Source organism: Pelophylax lessonae (assembly GCF_965119305.1).
Source record: "Pelophylax lessonae genome assembly, chromosome: 2".
NCBI lineage: Eukaryota > Metazoa > Chordata > Amphibia > Anura > Ranidae > Pelophylax > Pelophylax lessonae.
In genome coordinates, this window is record NC_138769.1 from 128824953 (window position 1) to 128844675 (window position 19723).

The 19723-nt window shown below is 43.6% G+C and overlaps 1 protein-coding gene across 3 annotated transcripts in view; it reads left to right on the plus strand.

The window, feature by feature from the left end:
• Window positions 1-19723, plus strand: part of RAB34 (RAB34, member RAS oncogene family) — a 72873-nt gene that overhangs the window by 3640 nt on the left and 49510 nt on the right. For all 3 annotated transcript variants that reach the window (XM_082247076.1, XM_082247078.1, XM_082247077.1), the window contains exons 2-3: window positions 7653-7746; window positions 19093-19184. In XM_082247076.1, coding sequence (XP_082103202.1) covers window positions 7693-7746; window positions 19093-19184 — 146 coding nt within the window. In that variant the 5' untranslated portion in view covers window positions 7653-7692. The remainder of the gene's footprint in view (window positions 1-7652; window positions 7747-19092; window positions 19185-19723) is intronic.

Here is a 19723-nt window from a genome sequence, read left to right on the forward strand (position 1 = left end):
TTTGGTGCGATTTTGATCCGACTTTACATTCTGTGGATCAAAGTCACATTCAAAAATCACACTAAAGTAGTGCAGGCACCTTTTCAAAGATGCGGCGACTTGAAGAATGGGATGCGATTTGTCATGCGACTTTGATGTCCAAAGTCACATGACAAATTGTACAAGTGTGAATGGAGCCTGAATTTCAATTATTTCTAGCCTACTTCTCTTATTATAAAGACTCTTGAAGTTTGTAAACATGATTAGAGAAGATCCCCACACATTTTCTTCCTTGAATTCTGTGACACGTAGTCACTATGCCCTGCGGGCCTGCAGGTAGGTACTGCTGTGTCACACATTTCTCAGAGCCTGCCTTCTGATCTACAGAGGTGCTGAGAGGAGGAGTTTCAGGAGGCAGAGTCAGTACTTGCAGGCAGCAAGGTACCATGGGATATATAGTCCTTAGAATTTGAACGTAAACAGCTGCAAAGCATGCTGGGAATCCAGGAAGTTGTGGAAAGCTGTGACCAGCAGACTGGCAGCACTCACAACATGAAGGGAGATTTTTCAAGTAAGATTATATTCTATTGTCAAAAATTACTATTGTTTGTCTTGCCATTACAACACTGCTGTTACATAATGAAAGTGTATGCTGGGACCATGGAATTCCTTTGTCATGCCATTTAACAGTTCAAAACCACATGACAAGTCGCAGCCCATTGTCAGAAATGGAACTGTTCAAATCCTTGTGACTCAAGTCTCAGCGACTTTGAAAAAGGTTTGTTCGCTACTTTTTTGGGATTTCACTGCAACTTGCGTTGACTTCTCTTAAATGAAGCCGCAATGAATCGGAGGTCCAAATCGCACTGATCTGCGACTTTGAAATCGTGCTGAAGTAGCACGATTTCAAAGCCACACTGGTGTGAACCAGGGTTTAAGGCAAAAACTTTTTTTTTTTTTTTTTGGTTAATTTGTTTTGGATAGAGAATGGATGGAGTAGCCCTGAAAGTTTATTTTTTGCTCTCTGCGTCCCAGAGATGCAACAGGAAGTCTGAGTAGTGCTGACCGTACAAGTATAGATTTCTTTTTAAACAATCAATTCAGCCAAGCGCTCACTCCGAAGGGGAAGACCGGTGTAACGTTAAGAAAACCCTACCTCGTGAAAATTCCCTACCCTCGTCACTTCCTGTCACATACGTCATGGAACAGCTGAGCAGCTTCCCACTGCGCATGCTCACAGCTCCGGATACGTCATGGAACAGCTGAGCAGCTTAGCAGTGCGCATGCTCGAAGTTCCGGAGGGTAGGGAATTTTCACGGTAGTGTGTTGTAATGTTACACCGCATCAGCTGTTGCCACGGGTACATTCCCTGCTGCAACATGAAATCATCTCCGCTCCTACCCCTGTGACTTCCCTGATCTCGGCTACTAAATGTAAAAGCGGCGGGTGTATGAAAATATAAATCACGGAGATCTCGGCTCCGTGATTTATATTTTCATAGAGCCGCCGCCGCTTTTACATTTAGTAGCGGAGATCAGGGAAGTCACAGGGGTAGGAGCGGTGATGATTTAATGTTGCAGCCGAGATGTTTTAATGTAACCGCGGCAACAGCTGATGCAGTGTAACGTTAAAAAACCCTACCCTGTGAAAATTCCCTACCCTCCGGAGCTTAGAGCATGCGCACTGCTAAGCTGCTCAGCTGTTCAATGACGTAGGTGCACCGGAAGTGACGAGGGTAGGGAATTTTCACGGAACACCGGCGCGCTGCTCTCCTCAGGCGGGGAACTCCAACTGGGATGCATAAAAGAAATAAAAGGAGGCGCAACACCTAGTGCATTACCCGTGGTCACCATATAAAATATTTTACTAAAATGCCAAATGCATACTCACAGAGGAGAAGAATGTAAAATCGCATTGAAAAGTTCCATTCCACATGTGGTGGAATCTTTTAATGCGATTTTACATTCTTCTCTTCTGTGAGTATGCATTTGGCATTTTAATAAATATTTTATATGGTGACCATGTGTAATGCACTAGGTGTTGCGCCTACTTTTCTTTCTTTTATAGATTTCTTTTTGTGCTAAGGGTCCTTTCACACTTGTGTGACTCTTCCTCCGACTTGGGACTGCAAAGTTGCATGACAAGTCCACACACGGGTCCAAGAGGCTGGGTTGCCGGATGGGGTACCTCTCTGTCCAGGGATAGCAGAGGACTCCACGTGGAGTCCTCGGACTCCATCCCTGGATGGAGAGGTACCCCATCCGGCAACCCAGCCTCTTGGACCTTGGGTGGATGGTGGGAATCGCCAGGACTAACCAGTATAATGATGAGCATGAACTTCCCTTGCTTCTTGTAAGTTTTATTAAGCTCGTGCAATAAATGATGATTCAGTAATACTACACTTAGTTGACGCCTCCCCCTCTGTTTTCTACAGGTTTTTATAGAGCAGCATTTAGAACTCTCACAAAACAATGATCACCAGATCTCCGGGTCACTGGGAGTCCCCTTAGGTCTTCTAGCTGGCTCTCCATTTATAGTCCCCTTAGGCCTTCTAGCTGGCTCTCCAATTAGACTGGATTTACACTGTGCCCAAAAAGCTGGAATTAGGTGGATTCTGTTTGCTCTTCTCCAACATCTGACCAACTGACCAATGGAGGACACTTGTGTCCATAGGAGCTGAAGACAGCATGTGGGGGGAAGAGATAAAGGAGATGGGGGAGGCAGACTGGGCTGTCTCTGCATTTAGTTGCCAATGTATATCCCATTTGTTACCCAAGTATTGTCACAATTGCCCATTTGTTTCCTTTGTTTGGCCACAACTGCCCATTTGTTCCCAGAAGCAGGCAGCAACATCCAGCCTATTGAATTTGTGTAATGGTGTTTATGCGCATACAACACTTACAAGCCTATGAGCATGCATTTAGTCTGGTGGCTAGAATACTCATTTATTCAATCCACTAGAATGAATTATCGCACATACTTGTGTATGTTTAAACATGTTTAGGCACATACGTGTGTAAATTATGCCATTACGCTCTGCCCAGAATATGGGTTTTTGGGCATTTTTGTAAGTCCCCTGAACCCTGGTCTAGAATACAGATCTAAATGCCACAATGAGTATTGACACGTTGACAATAATAAAGCTGCGTTTAGAGGCGTAAAAAAAAAAAAAACATACGCACCTGAATGCCTGGACATGAGCCCTTAGACTGGGATACTGCTTTAAGCCGGCCATAGATGGTTCGAATCATGTATGGACAGGCTGAATGTACACAAGTTGATCATACAACCAGCCTCCCAGATTTTACATGAAATTATCGCTAGCGGCTGTTATAGCCGCTAGCAATAATCACTGTGTTCTCCGGCTGGGACAGTTTCCTCCACCCTGCCTCACCCCAGTCAGGAGAACACAATGGCCTGGTGGGAAAGATTCCCCTGTCAACACTGTCTGTGTTGATGGGGGAATTGAGCGAATTTGTTTTGAGAAATTTGGTCCATCTATAGCGGGCCTTAGTCTGTATGGCTCGTGCACATTGACTGTAGTGTGACCATATAAGTGGTAATTAAAGGGCACCAGATACACACTGACAATATCTAGAGGAGTCACTGTAGGACAGGGGAGATCTGGGAGGACTGGTGCCCACCTCCTGCCCCTCTCCTATCCTGCTGCCTCCCTTCTGTGACCCTTCCCCCCTCCTGTCCCACTGCCCCCCTCCGGTCCTGCTGCCTCCCTTCTGTGACACTGCCCACTCCTGTCCTGCTCCCTCCCTTCTGTGACACTGCCCACTCCTGTCCTGCTCCCTCCCTTCTGTGACACTGCCCACTCCTGTCCTGCTTCCTCCCTTCTGTGACACTGCCCACTCCTGTCCTGCTTCCTCCCTTCTGTGACACTGCCCACTCCTGTCCTGCTCCCTCCCTTCTGTGACACTGCCCACTCCTGTCCTGCTCCCTCCCTTCTGTGACACTGCCCACTCCTGTCCCGCTGCCCCCCTCCGGTCCTTCTCCCTCCCTTTTGTGACACTGCCCCCCTCCTGTCCCGCTGCCCCCCTCCTGTCCCACAGCCCCCCTATTGTCCCACTGCCCAGATACCCCTCTCCTGTCACACTGCCCTCCTGTCACAATGGTGGGTGTGGCGGGAGAATGGTGTGGGGAGGGGGTGCTGGATGGATGGGGGGGGGGGGGGGGGTCGGCAAAAAGCACTTTCGCCTAAGTAGACAAAAATCCTTGCACCGGCCCTGAACATGTATTGTCATATACAATGTCATTTTTAAGCAAGAACCCTATCGCACATCTAGTCATGGGGTACCCTGCCAGAGTAAGAGAATGATATACATTTTAGATACCAATACAGGTGAAGCTGGGAATACACAAATTATTTTCTTTTGTTTAACCTGCATGATTGAATGAATGAAAATGACTCAATTCCCCCATACACACCAACCTCTAGGTTGTCTTTCATACAGATATATAAAACTAGACATCTTTTAATGGCTGCATTTTTTTAAAGATTGTTCTGGAGCAAGAAATGCAAAAATAATATTTGCTTCCTCATGCGTAATGACAATAGTATGTTTGGCATGCTGTCATTCAGACGTAGCAACCATGGAGTAAATAATTAATTGGCTGGGCAGTTATGACCACAAAGTAAGCACATATTCCAGTGAACACGGACACAGCGGCACTGGCCAACTTGCTTCTTAGATTTGGTCCCACATATTTCTGGTATTGCTTTCAAAACTAATTGTGCAAAACCATCGCTCAGATCAGGTAAGTATTATAATATGTTTGTTATTTTCATTTAAAAAACCCTTTACGATTACTTTGTTTTTGGACACTGATGGACAATGTACAGCACTGGTCAGAATGTATTTACTTGACATTCACAGGGCAGTGCATGTCTAGGGAGATCTCCACAGGGTTCCACAAGTCCCTGCACTTATGGATTATCTCTAATCAGCAGCCTCAAAGTAAATATCCTCAAATGTTTCCCCATCTGTCAGATCGATGCCCTGGCTGGCATCATCCAATGCTGTTATTTTATGTCCATACAGCAATTGGCGTCACATCTTAACATAAAGGACTTCATTTACTAAATTGTGAAGTGAGTTGAAGTGACTTGAATCAGTCATATTTTTTTTTTAAATTCTCTTGTATATGACTGGCTGTTTATGTTTACTTCATTTTAGTAAATCAGACCCAATAAGAGCCGGTTCACATTAGAGCGATCCGACTTGCCGGGGCGACCTCACAAGTCGCGATGCGCAGCTCGCACCGCGACATCGGAGCGGCCGCCACGGACTTCATTTCATTGAAGTCTATGCAGGTCGCTCCGGGTCGCCCCAAAGAAGCTCGGACCCTTTTTCTAAGTTGGAGCGACTTGTGTCGCTCCTATTAGAACGGGTCCACAGCTTCTCTATGGAAGGCGACCTACGGCGACCTGTCAGGCGACCAGGTCACCTGACAGGTCGCTCCAGTGTGAACGGGGTCTTAAGGAGCGGCTGTTTATTATTGGTTTAAAAGTTAAATATAAACATTCACAAAAAACTTTACATAAAAATTCCCAACCTAGACACCATGACTCAGGTTGTCTCAGCATTAAATCAATCAAATATATTTTCCCAACATACAAATAATAACAAAAACGTCAACATATAATAAAATGTAAACGCCGTCCTCCTTTGAACATTTCAAAAGTGACACCACCACATAATATAGTTTGTGACAAGAAAAAGGGGGGAGGGTAACAGCACAGATCTTGCTCCTTAAGGTGATCCTCTGAGGTGACTGAGCTCCAGCTATTAAGACCCCTTTAATATACCCCTAAAGGAGAAAACCAGGAAAAGTCAAGCCCCCTGCAAAGGTCATTGGTGACCCTTACCTGAGGCGCTGACCAATTCTAAAGCAGTTACTGGGACTTGAGTTACTATGAGTAGTTATCACTAAGGGAAGATGTTACTAGGGGAAGAAAATTGATGGGAAGAACAAGGGGGGACTTAAACCGAACTCTCCCGCCGCCATCCCATGAGGATAAGGTGGGCTAGAGACTGCTCCCCTTTTCCTTACATTCCTCAGATGGCTACACTGACTGTGTGGCACTGGCAGCTCTTCACCCGCAGAGGTCTGTACAGCGGGAAAGGTTGGGGAGGGCGTAGGGTGTTCACCTTTTCATTTTTTTCTGAAACTGTGAATTTATCTTTAAAAGTAAGACTTAGGGCTCTTTCACACGGGCGGTCCAATCAGATCCGCCTGTCAGTTTTTTTGGCGGATCTGATCGGATCCTCCATGCAGCTCTATGGGGCAGCGGGTGTCAGCGGAGACACCTCCGCTGACACCCGCTGCCATCCGCATCCGATCCTGTGCGTGAAATCTGGACGGATGGAAACCCTATTTTTCCATCCGTTCAGTATTCGGATCGGATCGGATCTGATGAGAGCGGACAGGCGGTCCGCTCTCCTCCGATCCCCCATAGAGGGCAGCAGGGGCTGAGACACCTCCCTCTCCGCTCTGCAAGCGGAGACGGAGCTGTCATCCGCCGGCTCAGCGGGGATCCCCGCTGAGCAACACGGATCCGCCTACGGAGGCGGACCGTGTGAAAGAGCCCTAAAGGCAAAATGTTTTTTTTTTTGCATTTTGGCGTAAGGTAGGGTTATAACTTCTGTCAGTTTTTTTTTTTTTTGCTATCGTTGCCTAGTTACAAAGCTTTTCCTTCGCTTCCTGTCCCATAGCCAAAACAGGAAGTGAAAGGAAATCCCTCCTAAATGAGGCAATTCCTGGTTGTCACCAGACCTAGTGTCCCCATTAGAAGATTTCTGTTTTTATGACAACCCAAAATTTAGAATTTTCTTTTATTTTGTGATAATATTTACCAGGATATTTAGAAAGAGGACGAATCTCCCTAATGGGGACGGCAATAAAAAAAACTTGACAGGGGTTCTAATCCTTCTCCACTCTATCCAAAACGGAAAAAAACGTTTTGCCTTTAGTAATACTTCAAGGCCCCTTTCATGCAATCAGAGCGATCGGGTCCACCTGTCCATTTTTCAGATGGACCCGATCGGGCCACCCAATCTCCTCTATGGGGAGGCGGATGTCAGTGGACACCCGCTTAGCATTCCGATCCGACACTGTCCACTGAAAATAGACGGATAGCGATATGTTCGCCATCCGTCCAGCAGGTCGGATCGGATGAAAACGGACAAGCTGTTCCTTTTCATCTGATCTCCCATAGAGGAAAGCAGGACTCTGACAGCTCCGTCTCTGCACAGTGAGCGGAAATGGACCTGTCATTCGCCTGTTCAAGGGGGATCAGCGGAGCGATCCCTGCTGAGCAAGTGGAGTCCGTCAAAACTGATCCGCCCCGTGTGAAAGGGGCCTTATCTGGACAGAGCCACAATTTGACTTTGATTGTACCTTTGGAGCTTGTGCCCTAATCTACTTTATACAGGCATACTTTTTGATATTTTTTGCCTCTAACCAATAAATTACATTTTATCTTAAAAATGTATCCTGTTTGCTTAGATTAGCAATAGCATAGCAAACTCCCATTATTATCACATTTAGAAAGTCTTTTCATTGGTGCATTCATGTGTATTGATGTGTAGATGTTAGTGTGCTGCATTTCTTTTCTTTGCATATTAACAATTGATTATCATTTTTTTTGTTCTGTCATGAAGGATTTAAACATAAAGGCTGGAACTTTGACCACTGATAGCGATGAGCGTGCTTCCTCCAGTTCGGCGCGACCGCATAGTTGCAGAGCTGCCTCAGGTAAGACATGATAATTGTGAAATTGTGACATAATAATTGGAGCCCCACACTTCTGACCCCTCTGTCTCTGTGCAGAATATTGGAGGTAAATCTAGCCGTAGATTTATAAAATATAAGCTGGTTCCTAATGAACCAGCTGAAATGTGCTCAGCAGGTGGCCCTCTCAGTGCCCATCATCCTCCAGTTGAATAATCAAAGGAGCCAGGCTGAAAATTGTGTGCTGAACCCAGGCTGCATGCACACTATAAAACACTTAAAACACATGATTTTGTGCGTGTACAAAGAATGCTAAAAATGCGTGTCATGCTTGCATTGCAATTCATTGTTAATCTAACCCCAAATGACGCACGTTTTAGCATGCAGCAAGGTCCATAAAGACATGGATGAGCGAGTTTGGGGTGGAGGAACTTGACTGGCCTGCACCCAATAGAACGCCTGACCTCAACCCGATAGAATACGATAGAGTCCTGACCTCAACCCGATAGAACGCCTTTGGGATAAATTAGAGCGGAGACTATTAGCCAGATCTTCTCACCAATATCAGTAAAAGGAATAAATGCTCCTGCGCTTTGGAGTTGTTAATGGCCTTGGTCTTGTATAAGAGCGAATCCACTTGTTTAGTCGCTGTAAAACCGCTGTGCTGCCACTCCGGAAGAAGTCAGGGAAACCCAAATGGACTCTAAAAGGAAAAAATACAGAGGGCACACCAGCCTGGGTGCATTACCTTTGCAACAATTTTAATAAAAAAGAATATCTGTACATCATACTCGCCAACGGGATGATTGTTCAGGTGTGATAAAATTAAATATACATATGAATATATGTATATATGTGTGCATATATATGCACAAGTCCACCAATTGTCCATACAGCATAGTCCACTGATCTGAATCAGTTGTAGGATGTAAATCTCCAAATGAAGCTGACATGTTTTGAGGGTGACCCCTCTTCATCAGAACTCTCAGCTTCATTTGGAGATTTACATCCTACAACTGTTTCAGATCAGTGGACTATGCTGTATGGACTATTGGTGGACTTGTACATATATGCAGTGGTGTATTTAGGTTTTGTGCTGCCCTAGGCCTGAATAAACTTGTGCACCCCCTAATTTAAATATGAACCACCTCTTCCTGTAAAGGCCACACCTCTTCCTGTTTATGACTCACCTTGTCATCTGTAAACCACAGACCACAACCAGTCTATCGGTGCCCATCAGTCCAGCCTCATCAGTTCCAATAAGTTCAGCCTCATCAGTGCCCATCAGTGCAGCCTCATTACTGCCCATCAGTGCAGCCTCATCAGTACAGCCCGATCAGTGGCCATCAGTGCAGCCTATCAGTGCATCATATCAGTGCCCATCAGTGTAGCCATCAGTGAAGCCTATTAGTGCCCATCAGTACCGGCAGCTAGCAGTGTGACCACTTTATGGGGGTGCCAGACTGATTTGCCCCATAGGACTGGCACTATACTAAAAGTGTAGTGCAAGCCGATGGGGACCCTTTTCGTGTGGGAGCCAGGAGAAGGCTGTTTTTTTTCCGTGCAGGGGGGGGGCAGCTTTTTTGCTGCCCCCCTGCAAAGTGCTGCCCTAGGCCTGGGCCTTGTTGGCCTAGGCCAAGATACAGCACTGCAAATATGCATACATATATACATATGTATCATTTTATCACGCCTGAACAATCATCCCGTTTGTGAGAATGATGTACAGATATTCTCTCCAATATCAGTGCTTGACCTCACAAATGCGCTTCTGGAAGAATGGTCAAACAAGCCCATAGACACACTCCTAAACCTTGTGGACAGCCTTCCCAGAAGAGTTGAAGTTGTTATAGCTGCAATGGGTGGGCCAACTCAATATTGAACCCTACGGACCAATGCTGGCCATACACTATACGAAAAATCGTTCAAGCTCATTTTCACAAAACAAACACTCGTCCGTGAAAGCAAACGATCGTGCCATCATGTTCTGACCGATAAATCATTCAATGGACATAAATGAATCAGTTTTTTGTTTGTTTTGTTCACATATACCTAATGCAAACAGTTTTGACGAGAAACACATTTAGAGTCGGTTCACACTATGGCGACACGACTTCGGGGCGACTTGAACAAGTCACCGTGCACCACGACTTCGGCGCGACTTGCACGGACTTCACATAATGGAAGTCAATGCAAGTCGCTCCGACTTCGGACAAAAGTAGCGCAGGGACCTTTTTCTAAGTCGGAGCGACTTGAGGCGCTCCTATTAGAACGGATAGCACAGAATGGAGCACGACTTGTCAGGCGACCAAGACGCCTGACAAGTCGGAGTAGTGTGAACTGGCACCAACCTTTCAATTTATCGTTCATTCGGCAGAAAATGTCTAAACTTGTCCTTTGTTTTTTCGGCTTAAAAACTTCAATATGAGCTCATCAACTGGCCAAAAAAGGAAAGAACTGTTCCAATGACTGAATTTTGGCCGATTTTTCATATAGTGTATGGCCAGCATAAGACTCGGATGCCATTAAAGATTTGTGTGTGTGTGTAAATGCAGACGCCCCAATACTTTTGGTAATAGTGTGTGTGTGTGTGTGTATATATATATATATCTCCTGGATGGATGATATTTACAAAGAACATGCACCTCCCATGTTTCTCTGTTGCCTATTCCCTCCCCCATCACCCTGTGTACAAGACTGAAACAATCTGCAATTATAATGAATCTCTCCCCTAATGAGTCACGGTGTTAGACATGTATGGTTTGTCCCAGAGGCACTTTTTAGATTTTTTTCTGACGGTTGGGTTTACGGTCAGGATAGAAGTATGTGCCAGACTGCAACGTAATGGTGTATTAGGAAATAAAAGATGATTCATTTCTAGGATTAATGACATATTTACAGACAGTTATTTAAGGGGAATTCTCATTGTAGGCCATAGCAGACAGTCAGAAATGATCCTTTATTATTCTGCTAATTGATTGCTTACTGTACTTTCAAAATACAATTTTTCACAGACTAATGGTGCCTATACACTAAAAAATAGTTTAAAAATCTGTCATTTGGACAGCTCGTTCGTTTTTCATCCAGTTAATGGGCACAAATCCAAAATCAGTTGTGATGTTTTTGAGCCAAAAAAATCGAAGGAAGAGTTTGGAAAACTTCTGCTGAATGGACAGTAAATAGAAAGGTTAATGTGTTTGTCGCCCGTTAAAAATTGAACTGTTGGTACTGCGCATATGTGACCTAGAAGCCAAAAACGAGCGAGAAACTGGTTCCTCTATGTCCATTGAACAATTTATCATTTGAAATTCGCTCATTACATAATGGCATTATGGTTTGCTCTCACGAATGTGTGTGTTCGTTTTTTGAAAACGCGTTCAAACGTTTTTTTGACTAGTGTATGGCTAGCATTACTGTTTTTTTTTTTTTAATTAAATAAAAAAGTGTTTTTTTTCTTTTTCATCCTGCAGTTTTGAATTTTGTCATTGTTGTCGTTGACTAAACTAAAGATTAGAAAATTAAACCAAATTTCTTAAAATGCAAAGTTTCGATCTAAATTTACTAGTGTATGGATAGCTTTACTACTGACTTCACAAAATTTGACAAAAAAAGGAAATGATGCCTACTTATGGCTACTGCAATTTTTTTTATTCATATAGAATATATAAAAAACATTAGGCAATCTGGTGTTCATACGTGTACATGGTATCCATAAAGCCCCTCCATCCCATCACCTCCTAAAACCCCCCTGGTGCCCCCTTCCCCCTGGAAACCCCCCCTAGAAAAGAAACTCACCCAACCCTGACTTTCCTTCCCAGAACTGGGACCTGGCCAGGCAAATGTGACTCACTGGGACACCACTATAAAGTATAACCATGATGGGCTGGCTAGTCACAGGGTCTCAATGCCATACTGGTGTAAGCTGTATTGCACACCATGTATGATATCAATGTACCCTGAAATGATGCTCTCTCTATTACGGTATGTGTCCATGCACTGGCAGCCTATGCAGTAGTCTGCTATATGATGTCAGATGAATCCTGTGCATGTCAGTAAAATCCATGCATGTCAGAGGTGACTTGGATCTTCCTAGGAACTCTACGCTGTTGGCTGGGTCCAGCCTGCACTAGTACAAATATAGGAGATAAGCCCCGTACACACGTACCGATTGTCGGCCATAAATATTCGGCCGCCAACCGATCGGCCGATTGTAGGCTTGTTAGTATGATGCTTCCGACAGCCGACAGCGCATTTTTGGCCGAACAGAATCTGTTGTGCAGACTTTAAAATATTTGTTGGCCGTCACCAGAACGGCTGATTGTTCGCCAGTCAGTACAGAATTCAGCCGACAATCAGCAGATTTGCAAGACTGGGCATGCTCAGAAAAGAAAAAACACACAGAAAGTTAACCATCACATGACATCACTTCTGCAGTCGGCTGTTGTTGGCCGACAAAATTCGTCTTTTGCAGTTTTCAACCGACAGGACAGCCCTGGACAAAAGACGGCCGATTGTTCGGCAGACGATCGCTACGTGTGTATGGGGCTGTACTCTATAGCAAGTCCTCAAGGATGACTTCTCTGTAATGCAATATTGCCCGTATATATAATAAATGCAGCTGATATGACCCTGAGCCCTGAAAAGAGGAGTTCCTGCATGTAGGAGTGATATGTGCAGTAACCTGCTGATGGTGCATTTGATGGTGCACCACCTCTGGGTCTTCACCACCTGTTTAGAGATCTCTTTGGCAGGACTCTACGCAGGCAGTAGGATCAGTAAGCCAGCAGACATGGGATGAATGGCACTAGCAGGTTTTTAAAGCACTCCAGCCTATTGCAGGGGGGAAGGAAGGTCTTGGGGGGGGCGTACCCCTTCACCTTAACGCGTTTCGTGCTGCCTTTACTACTGTAGATTACAGGGATAGTTCATGTTTATGGACTTTTGCCAAAAACAAACTCAAGTAATACATTTTTTAAAAGAACTCTTACTTTTTCAACTGTTCATTTTATTGCCCTCCCTTCTCTATGCATTAAATCTGTGGCCCCCAGACTCAGGAATGAGCACCCAGCTTTTTTCCCGACCCATGCATGCTCAATCTGCTCTCTCTAGCAGAGAGTCACTTAGAAGATAGTTCAATGGCAACACAGAATAATACACCTGATAACTGAATATACTGTACAGTAAACCACTGATTTGGTTCAAGGCCTTTCTGTGGGTAACAGTACAATTAGTCCTCATGACACTCCAGCTAAAAAACGCCTGTTTTTACAGGTGTTTTGACTTTTTTTATTTTTTTATTTTATTCTTTCTCTGCATGCCTCTCCATGTTAGATTATGAGTCCATGTACACATAGACATTTACAGGCAGAAGCGTTTAGAGGCAGAAAAAAAAATCATCACTTACCTGTTCAAAGAGAAGCTTTAAGGCAGAGGAAACGCACGTAAACGTGTGCATTTATGCATGTTCATGCATTAATGAATTCTAATGGCCAGAAATAATTAAAGTGGAGCTCCACCTAAAAAGGAAAGCTCTGCTTGTCTGCCCCCTCCCCCCCTCCGCTGCCACATTTGACACCTTTTGGGGGGGGTGCGTACCGTGGCTTTTTCCTGCTCCGTTCTTTTATTATCAGCATGATAACTTCTGACAAGTTCTTGCGTCGGGGTGGGTGCGATAAATAGGCTAGCAGAGAGCTGGTCTATTCACAGCACAGCTCTTAATGTTTCTGCCTATGTGGAGAGGGGGTGTGTGCCTTTCCTCCAATCAGTTGTCTCACAGTGTATGGCAAGAAGAGAAGAGAAAGTTCTAACATGATGTGCACTTTCTAAACAGTATAGAAAGCTGAAGCCAGCATGTATACAAGTAAAACCTTTACGTAGGGAGATTTGTTTCATCTCTGTGTATCATCTGAGGCTATCAGGAAATGAAAGTCCCAAGTGAATAATGTGATGAAGAGAATCCAACATAGGAAAACCCAACACCGATAAAGGTTAATAGATTGCGCTCACCAGATATATAGGACCCAGATACCATATAGCATATGGGTCATACAAGCTGTTAGAATGTTAGGTGGATGTCCCAGCTGGATGTGAAGACCTCAATGGAATCCATATGGATCAGCAGCAAACATGGATAAATCAAATCCCAGCTCCAACACGGATATAGGTAAAAACCAAAGAGGGACAAACATAGTGTGATACTGCTAAAATCAATTTTTTAAAAAAGACATAGCCGATACACTTACAAAATGTCCCAAGGTATTGTGCATATTATTTATAGTTATATATAGTGGGCAATTTATGGCTGACATTATCTTCTGATAGAGGCATTTCTGCTGAAACGCGTTAAGACGATTACAGTCAGCCCTGCTATATACCCTTGATATGCTATATGGTATCTGGGTCCTATATATCTGGTGAGCGCAATCTATTAACCTTTATCGGTGTTGGGATTTGCTGCACATTGTGATCACGTTTTCCTATGTTGGATTCTCTTCCTCACATTATTCACTTGGGACTTTCATTTCCTGATGGACTTTTTATCGATTCCTATTTGGTTTATATGATTGGACATTTTACCTTTCATTTATATGTGTTATTTTTTTACTCACATTTCATTGATATTAGCGCTGCACATTTTCTTGTTCTTTATGTTTTTGGTCACTTTTTTGTCTAGTGATTAGTGCAAGCAGCTATCTTTTCATGTGTTGTTAGCGCAGTAATTTTCGCCCTATGTATACTATCATCTGAGGCTGTTCACTTCATTGGGTATATGTGAGGGTTTACCTCCACTTTAATGCCAAACGTGCATAAACGCTTGTGAAAAGTTAAGCTTTTCCACTTCTGGACCGGAAGATTTTCCCCCTTAATGACCAGGCCATTTTTTGCAATACGGCACTGCGTTACTTTAACGGACAATTGCGCGGTTGTGCGACGTTCTTTTGGTGGTATTTGATCACCTGTGCGATTTTTATTTTTTGCGCTATAAACAAAAAAAGAGTGAAAAAAAACCACAATATTTTCCACTTTCTGTTATATTCATTCCCCAAAAAATGTAAAAATCTAATTTTTTCATCATTTTAGGCCAATTTGTATTCTGCTACATATTTTTGTTAAAAAAAATTCCAATAAGCGTATTTTGATTGGTTTGCGTAAATTTTATCCTGTCTACAAACTAGGGGAAAGATTTAAGTCATTATTTATTTATTTATTTTTTACTAGTAATGGTGGTGATCTGCAATTTTTAGCGGGACTGCGACATTGCGGCGGACAGATCGGACACCTAACTGACATTTTTGACACTTTTGGGGTGACCAGTGACATTACTACAGTAATCAGTGCTAAATATATGCAGTTACTGTAATAATGACACTGGCAGGGAAGGGGTTAACACCAGGGGCGATCAAAGGGTTAAGTGTGAGCCTAGGGGGTGTTTTTTAACTGTAGGGGTGATGGGTTAATGGAATCAATACAGAGACCTATGTTCATAAATAGGAGGAACACAGGAGCTCTGTATTGATACCAGAGAGAACAACGGCCTGCTGTGTTTACAACAGCAGACCATTGTTCTCTCTTCATGGGGAACGATTGCGGGTGCCCAGCGGCAATCGGCGCCGCTGGCCCTGTGGTTTGGCTTCCCCGCTAGCGAGTGGGCTCGCATGCGCCCCTATGATCGCTCCCGCGGTCCGCCGTACAGGTACGGTGATTCGTGGGAACCTGCTGACCTGCCGCCGTAATGCTGGCCCTTGCACTGCATAGTTATAGGTAAATCTAAAGGAAATTGAATAAGAAAATTGTATAATGTATGGCCAGCTTTACTCTGCAACCGCACTGCGCTAACAGCAGCAATGTTGCTGTAATGCATACTAGTATATGAAACAATACTCTCCCCATTTTTTTTAATTCGCTCACATGAGGATCTGTTGTCTGTGGGTTCTCCATAAAAAATCCTGAAATATGAAAAATCATACCATGTATGTATGGACAGCCAAACCTGCTTAACTACTTGATGGCAGGTTCCTGCGAATCTCCGTACCTGTACAGCGGTTCGCGGTGCGATCCTGGGGGGCGCACACATGCCCACTCACCAGCAGGGAAGCTGATCCACGGGGCCAGCAGCTGCGATCACTCTCCTTGAAGAGAGAATGGCGGTCTGCTGTTGTAAACACGGCAGACCGTTGTTCTCTCAGCTATCAACACAGAGCACCTGTGTTCCTCCTATTTAGGAACACAGGTCTCTGTGTTGATTTCACAAGCCCATCTCCCCCACAGTTAGAAAACACCCACTAGGCTCACATTTAACCCTTTGATCGCCCCTGGGTTAACCCCTTCCCTGCCAGTGTTATTATTACAGTAACAGTGCATATTTTTAGCACTGATGTCACTGGTCCCCCCAAAAGTGTCAAAAATGTCAGTTAGGGATCCGATCTGTCGCAGTCCCCCCAAAAAATCACTGATCACCGCCATAAATAGTAAAAAAATAAATAAATAAAAATGACATAAATCTTTCCCCTAGTTTGTGGAAGTGATCTTGTGCAAACCAATCAAAACACGCTTATTAGAAATTTTTTTGTTTTACCAAAAATATGTAGCAGAATACAAGTTGGTCTAAAATAATGAAAATTTTTGATTTTTACATTTTTTTTATTGGGAATGTTATATAGCAGAAAGTGAGAAATATTGTTTTTTTTTTTTTTCAGAATTGTCACTCTTTTTCTGTTTATAGCGCAAAAAATAAAAATCGCAGAGGTGATCAAATACCACCAGAAGAAAGCTCTGTTTGTGGGAAAAAAGGACATCAATTTTATTTGGGTACAGTGTCACACGACCTCGCAATTTTTCATTAAAATAACGCAGTGCCAAATCGGAAAAAATGGCCTGGTCATTAAGGGGTCAAATCCTTCCGGTCCAGAAGTGGTTAAAAATCCAATTCTCAGATTGGTAGGAACAGCGTATCTATATATATATATATATATTCAGGAAGACTTTTTTTCTAACACACTCTCCTTTGCACAAACATGTAAATGACTCCCTCCTCTTGGTAAACCTCCAGAGCTCTCTCTCTCCCTGTGTGGTCTCAGTGTTGTGGATGTGGCCTCAGGCCTTGTTGTCTATGCAGGGAGGATGAGCAAGACGATCAGAAGCGGGTGGTGGTGACCATGCCAGACAGGAAGTGCGCTCTCATTTTCCCAGCTGTTGCCTGGATGGAGCTCATGCTTGGAGCAGAAACAACACAAAGTGAACACAGAACTGCTGGAGGAGCATCAACAGCCTCCTTGTTATAGAGGCCAAATAAAACTATGTAAATGAATATTTTTGTAAGGCTGAAACAGTTTTAGCGGTGCCTCTGCTTTTGTTTAGATGTAATATACAAACAAAAGGACTTGTAAATATGAAAGGAAGAAGTTACTTTGGGCTCGTTCACATGTGCAGTGCCCTCTGAAGGGTGGATTGCTCTTCAGAGGGCATTTGACAGGCAGTGAGGAGGTGTTATGTTGCCTCCCCACTAACTGACTTAAAGTGTAACTAAGGCCCCTTTCACACTTATGCAACGCGATTTTACCGCGATTTTGACGCAATTTTGAAAGCAATGGCTATGGCTATATACCTCAAAACCCATTAAAATCGTGCCAAAGTAGAGCAGGGACTACTTTGAATTCGGTGCGACTTCAAAACGCACAGATATGAATGGGGCTCATTGAAAATAATGGAAAACGACTTGTCATGCGATTTTGCGGTCCAAAATCGTGGGACAAGTCGCACTAGTGTGAAAGGGGCCTAAAGGCAAAATTTTTCTTTAGTTTTGGATAGAGTGGAGAGGGATTAGAACCCCTGTCAGGTTGTTCTTGCTGTCTGTGTCCCCGTTAGGGAGGTTCACAGTCGCAGATTTTTGCCCTGTTTACCATTATCATTGAAACTAAAAGAAAGTCCCACATTTTGGGTTAGTGTAAGTGAGGCATTGGGTTGTGGCGCTGCCCTCTGCATTAACCTTTGATGTTATTGTACAAATGCTGTAAAGTGCACTGAATTTTGCAATATATATCTCAAAAATAAATTGATAACTATTTAAACGCTGTAAAGTGCTAGAGGTGTCATATAAAAATCATATAAAAGTCACCATATTGATTATTACTAATTCATATTAATAATGTGCAAAATATCACACTTCCATGCAAATATCACAGAACACAAAAACAGAATCCAAGTGCAAAAATTGCAAATAAGTGCAAAGTGTCCAAAATTTTTTTTTTTTCCTTTAGCCCCGGTTCACAGACATCGCATGTGATTCGGAGCGCACTGCTCTGAAAATCGCATGTGATGTCTGTGCGATGCAAATTCAGCCATACAGATGAAAATATAGACACAAATACTGACATATAGCCTATATATATATGATATAGGTATATAATGACACAGACAATACCTTAAATCAAAACATGTGCAAAATACGCAATAAATAACTGCGCAAAATAAGTTGTACTGTGCTGAGATAAGTGCAATTGGTAAAAAAGTGCAATAGCATCAAGTATTGTAGTCCATGATAACATTTTATTTTAATAAAACGAGTTAAACAGAGAGCACTGGATCTTCTTCTCCCCTTTTTCTTCATATGGTGTTGATCGAGTGTGAGGAGTAGGAAGCAAGTTTACTGATTAACCCCTGCAGTGCCTCAAAGACTATTCCAAGATATGGTGGTGTGACCCTGCCCATTCCCATAAGCAAATAAGCGTGTGTGACCCAGTGGTAAAACAGGGGTCAGATTATGAGGTGAGAGGCCATCGGATTATGGTGGTGGGATCAGGAGCACTGGTTTCATCTTTTGACTGAGCACTTTTTGGATATTGAAGAGACTGTTATCTTTTATCAAGGACTACAATACTTGATGCTATTGCACTTTTTTACCAATTGCACTTATCTCAGCACAGTACAACTTATTTTGCACAGTTATTTATTACGTATTTTGCACATTTTGATTTAAGGTATTGTCTGTGTCACTATATACCTATATGTCAGTATTTGTGTCTATATTTTCAGCATACTTCTTACATTAGTACTTGGTTAGCACGTTTAATTACTCCAGCACCTTACTGATTAGCACCTTTGTCCTTAACAAGCACTTTATTAATTCATTTATTAAGCACCTTATTGCTTATTTGCACACAGTTTCTGATAATGTGTCAGTAGCGCTGTATCTCACGATTGGCATATTTACTTTGCATGTACAAGTGATATACACATTATGATATAGCGGCTGTGACCATTTGATTGATTATTTTTCATTGAGTTTGGATTTCAGTTAATAGTTGCGCTGACACTTATGTTTTTGGGTTTAATAATTCATATTCAGAAAATTGTGCACTTACTTTCTTCTAGTGTTTCAAGAAAGAGGCATGTCTTCACACCAGAGACTCCTTTCACACCAAAGTGACCAGTGCATGCAAGGAACAGAGAACAGGGACCGTGGGGTAAGTCAACTAAGCTATTACTGAATATATTTGAGTATTTTACACATCGTCATGTGATCAGGGTGCACCCCCCCCCCCAAATCACCGACTGGATATCCCTGCTGCTATGTTACTAATGCCAACACCAAAGGAAATTGAATTGCCTATCTGTAGGGTGACCAAGTGTCTGGATTGCCCAGGACAGTCCCGCATTATGCAGGTCTGTCCCGGGTACCTTCACTGTATTGTCCCGGAATGAGACTGACACTGGGAGCAGTCTGGAGTGCAGAGGACAGCAGCGGACTGAGCCGCTGTAGCACTGCCTCCGGCTCCACCTCCACACACACACCTACCCACAGACAAGGGCTGGTACAAGGGGGCACAGGAGGGACTGCAGGCAGGGACAAGGGGTCCCTCTCACCCACCCCTCTCTCTCACCCACCCCCCTCTCTTCCACAATCCCCCCCTCTCTCTCTCACCCACCCCCTGCTCTCTCTCACCAACCCCTCCTCTCTCCCCAACCCCCTTCTCCCTCACCCACCCCCCCTCTCTCTCTTCCA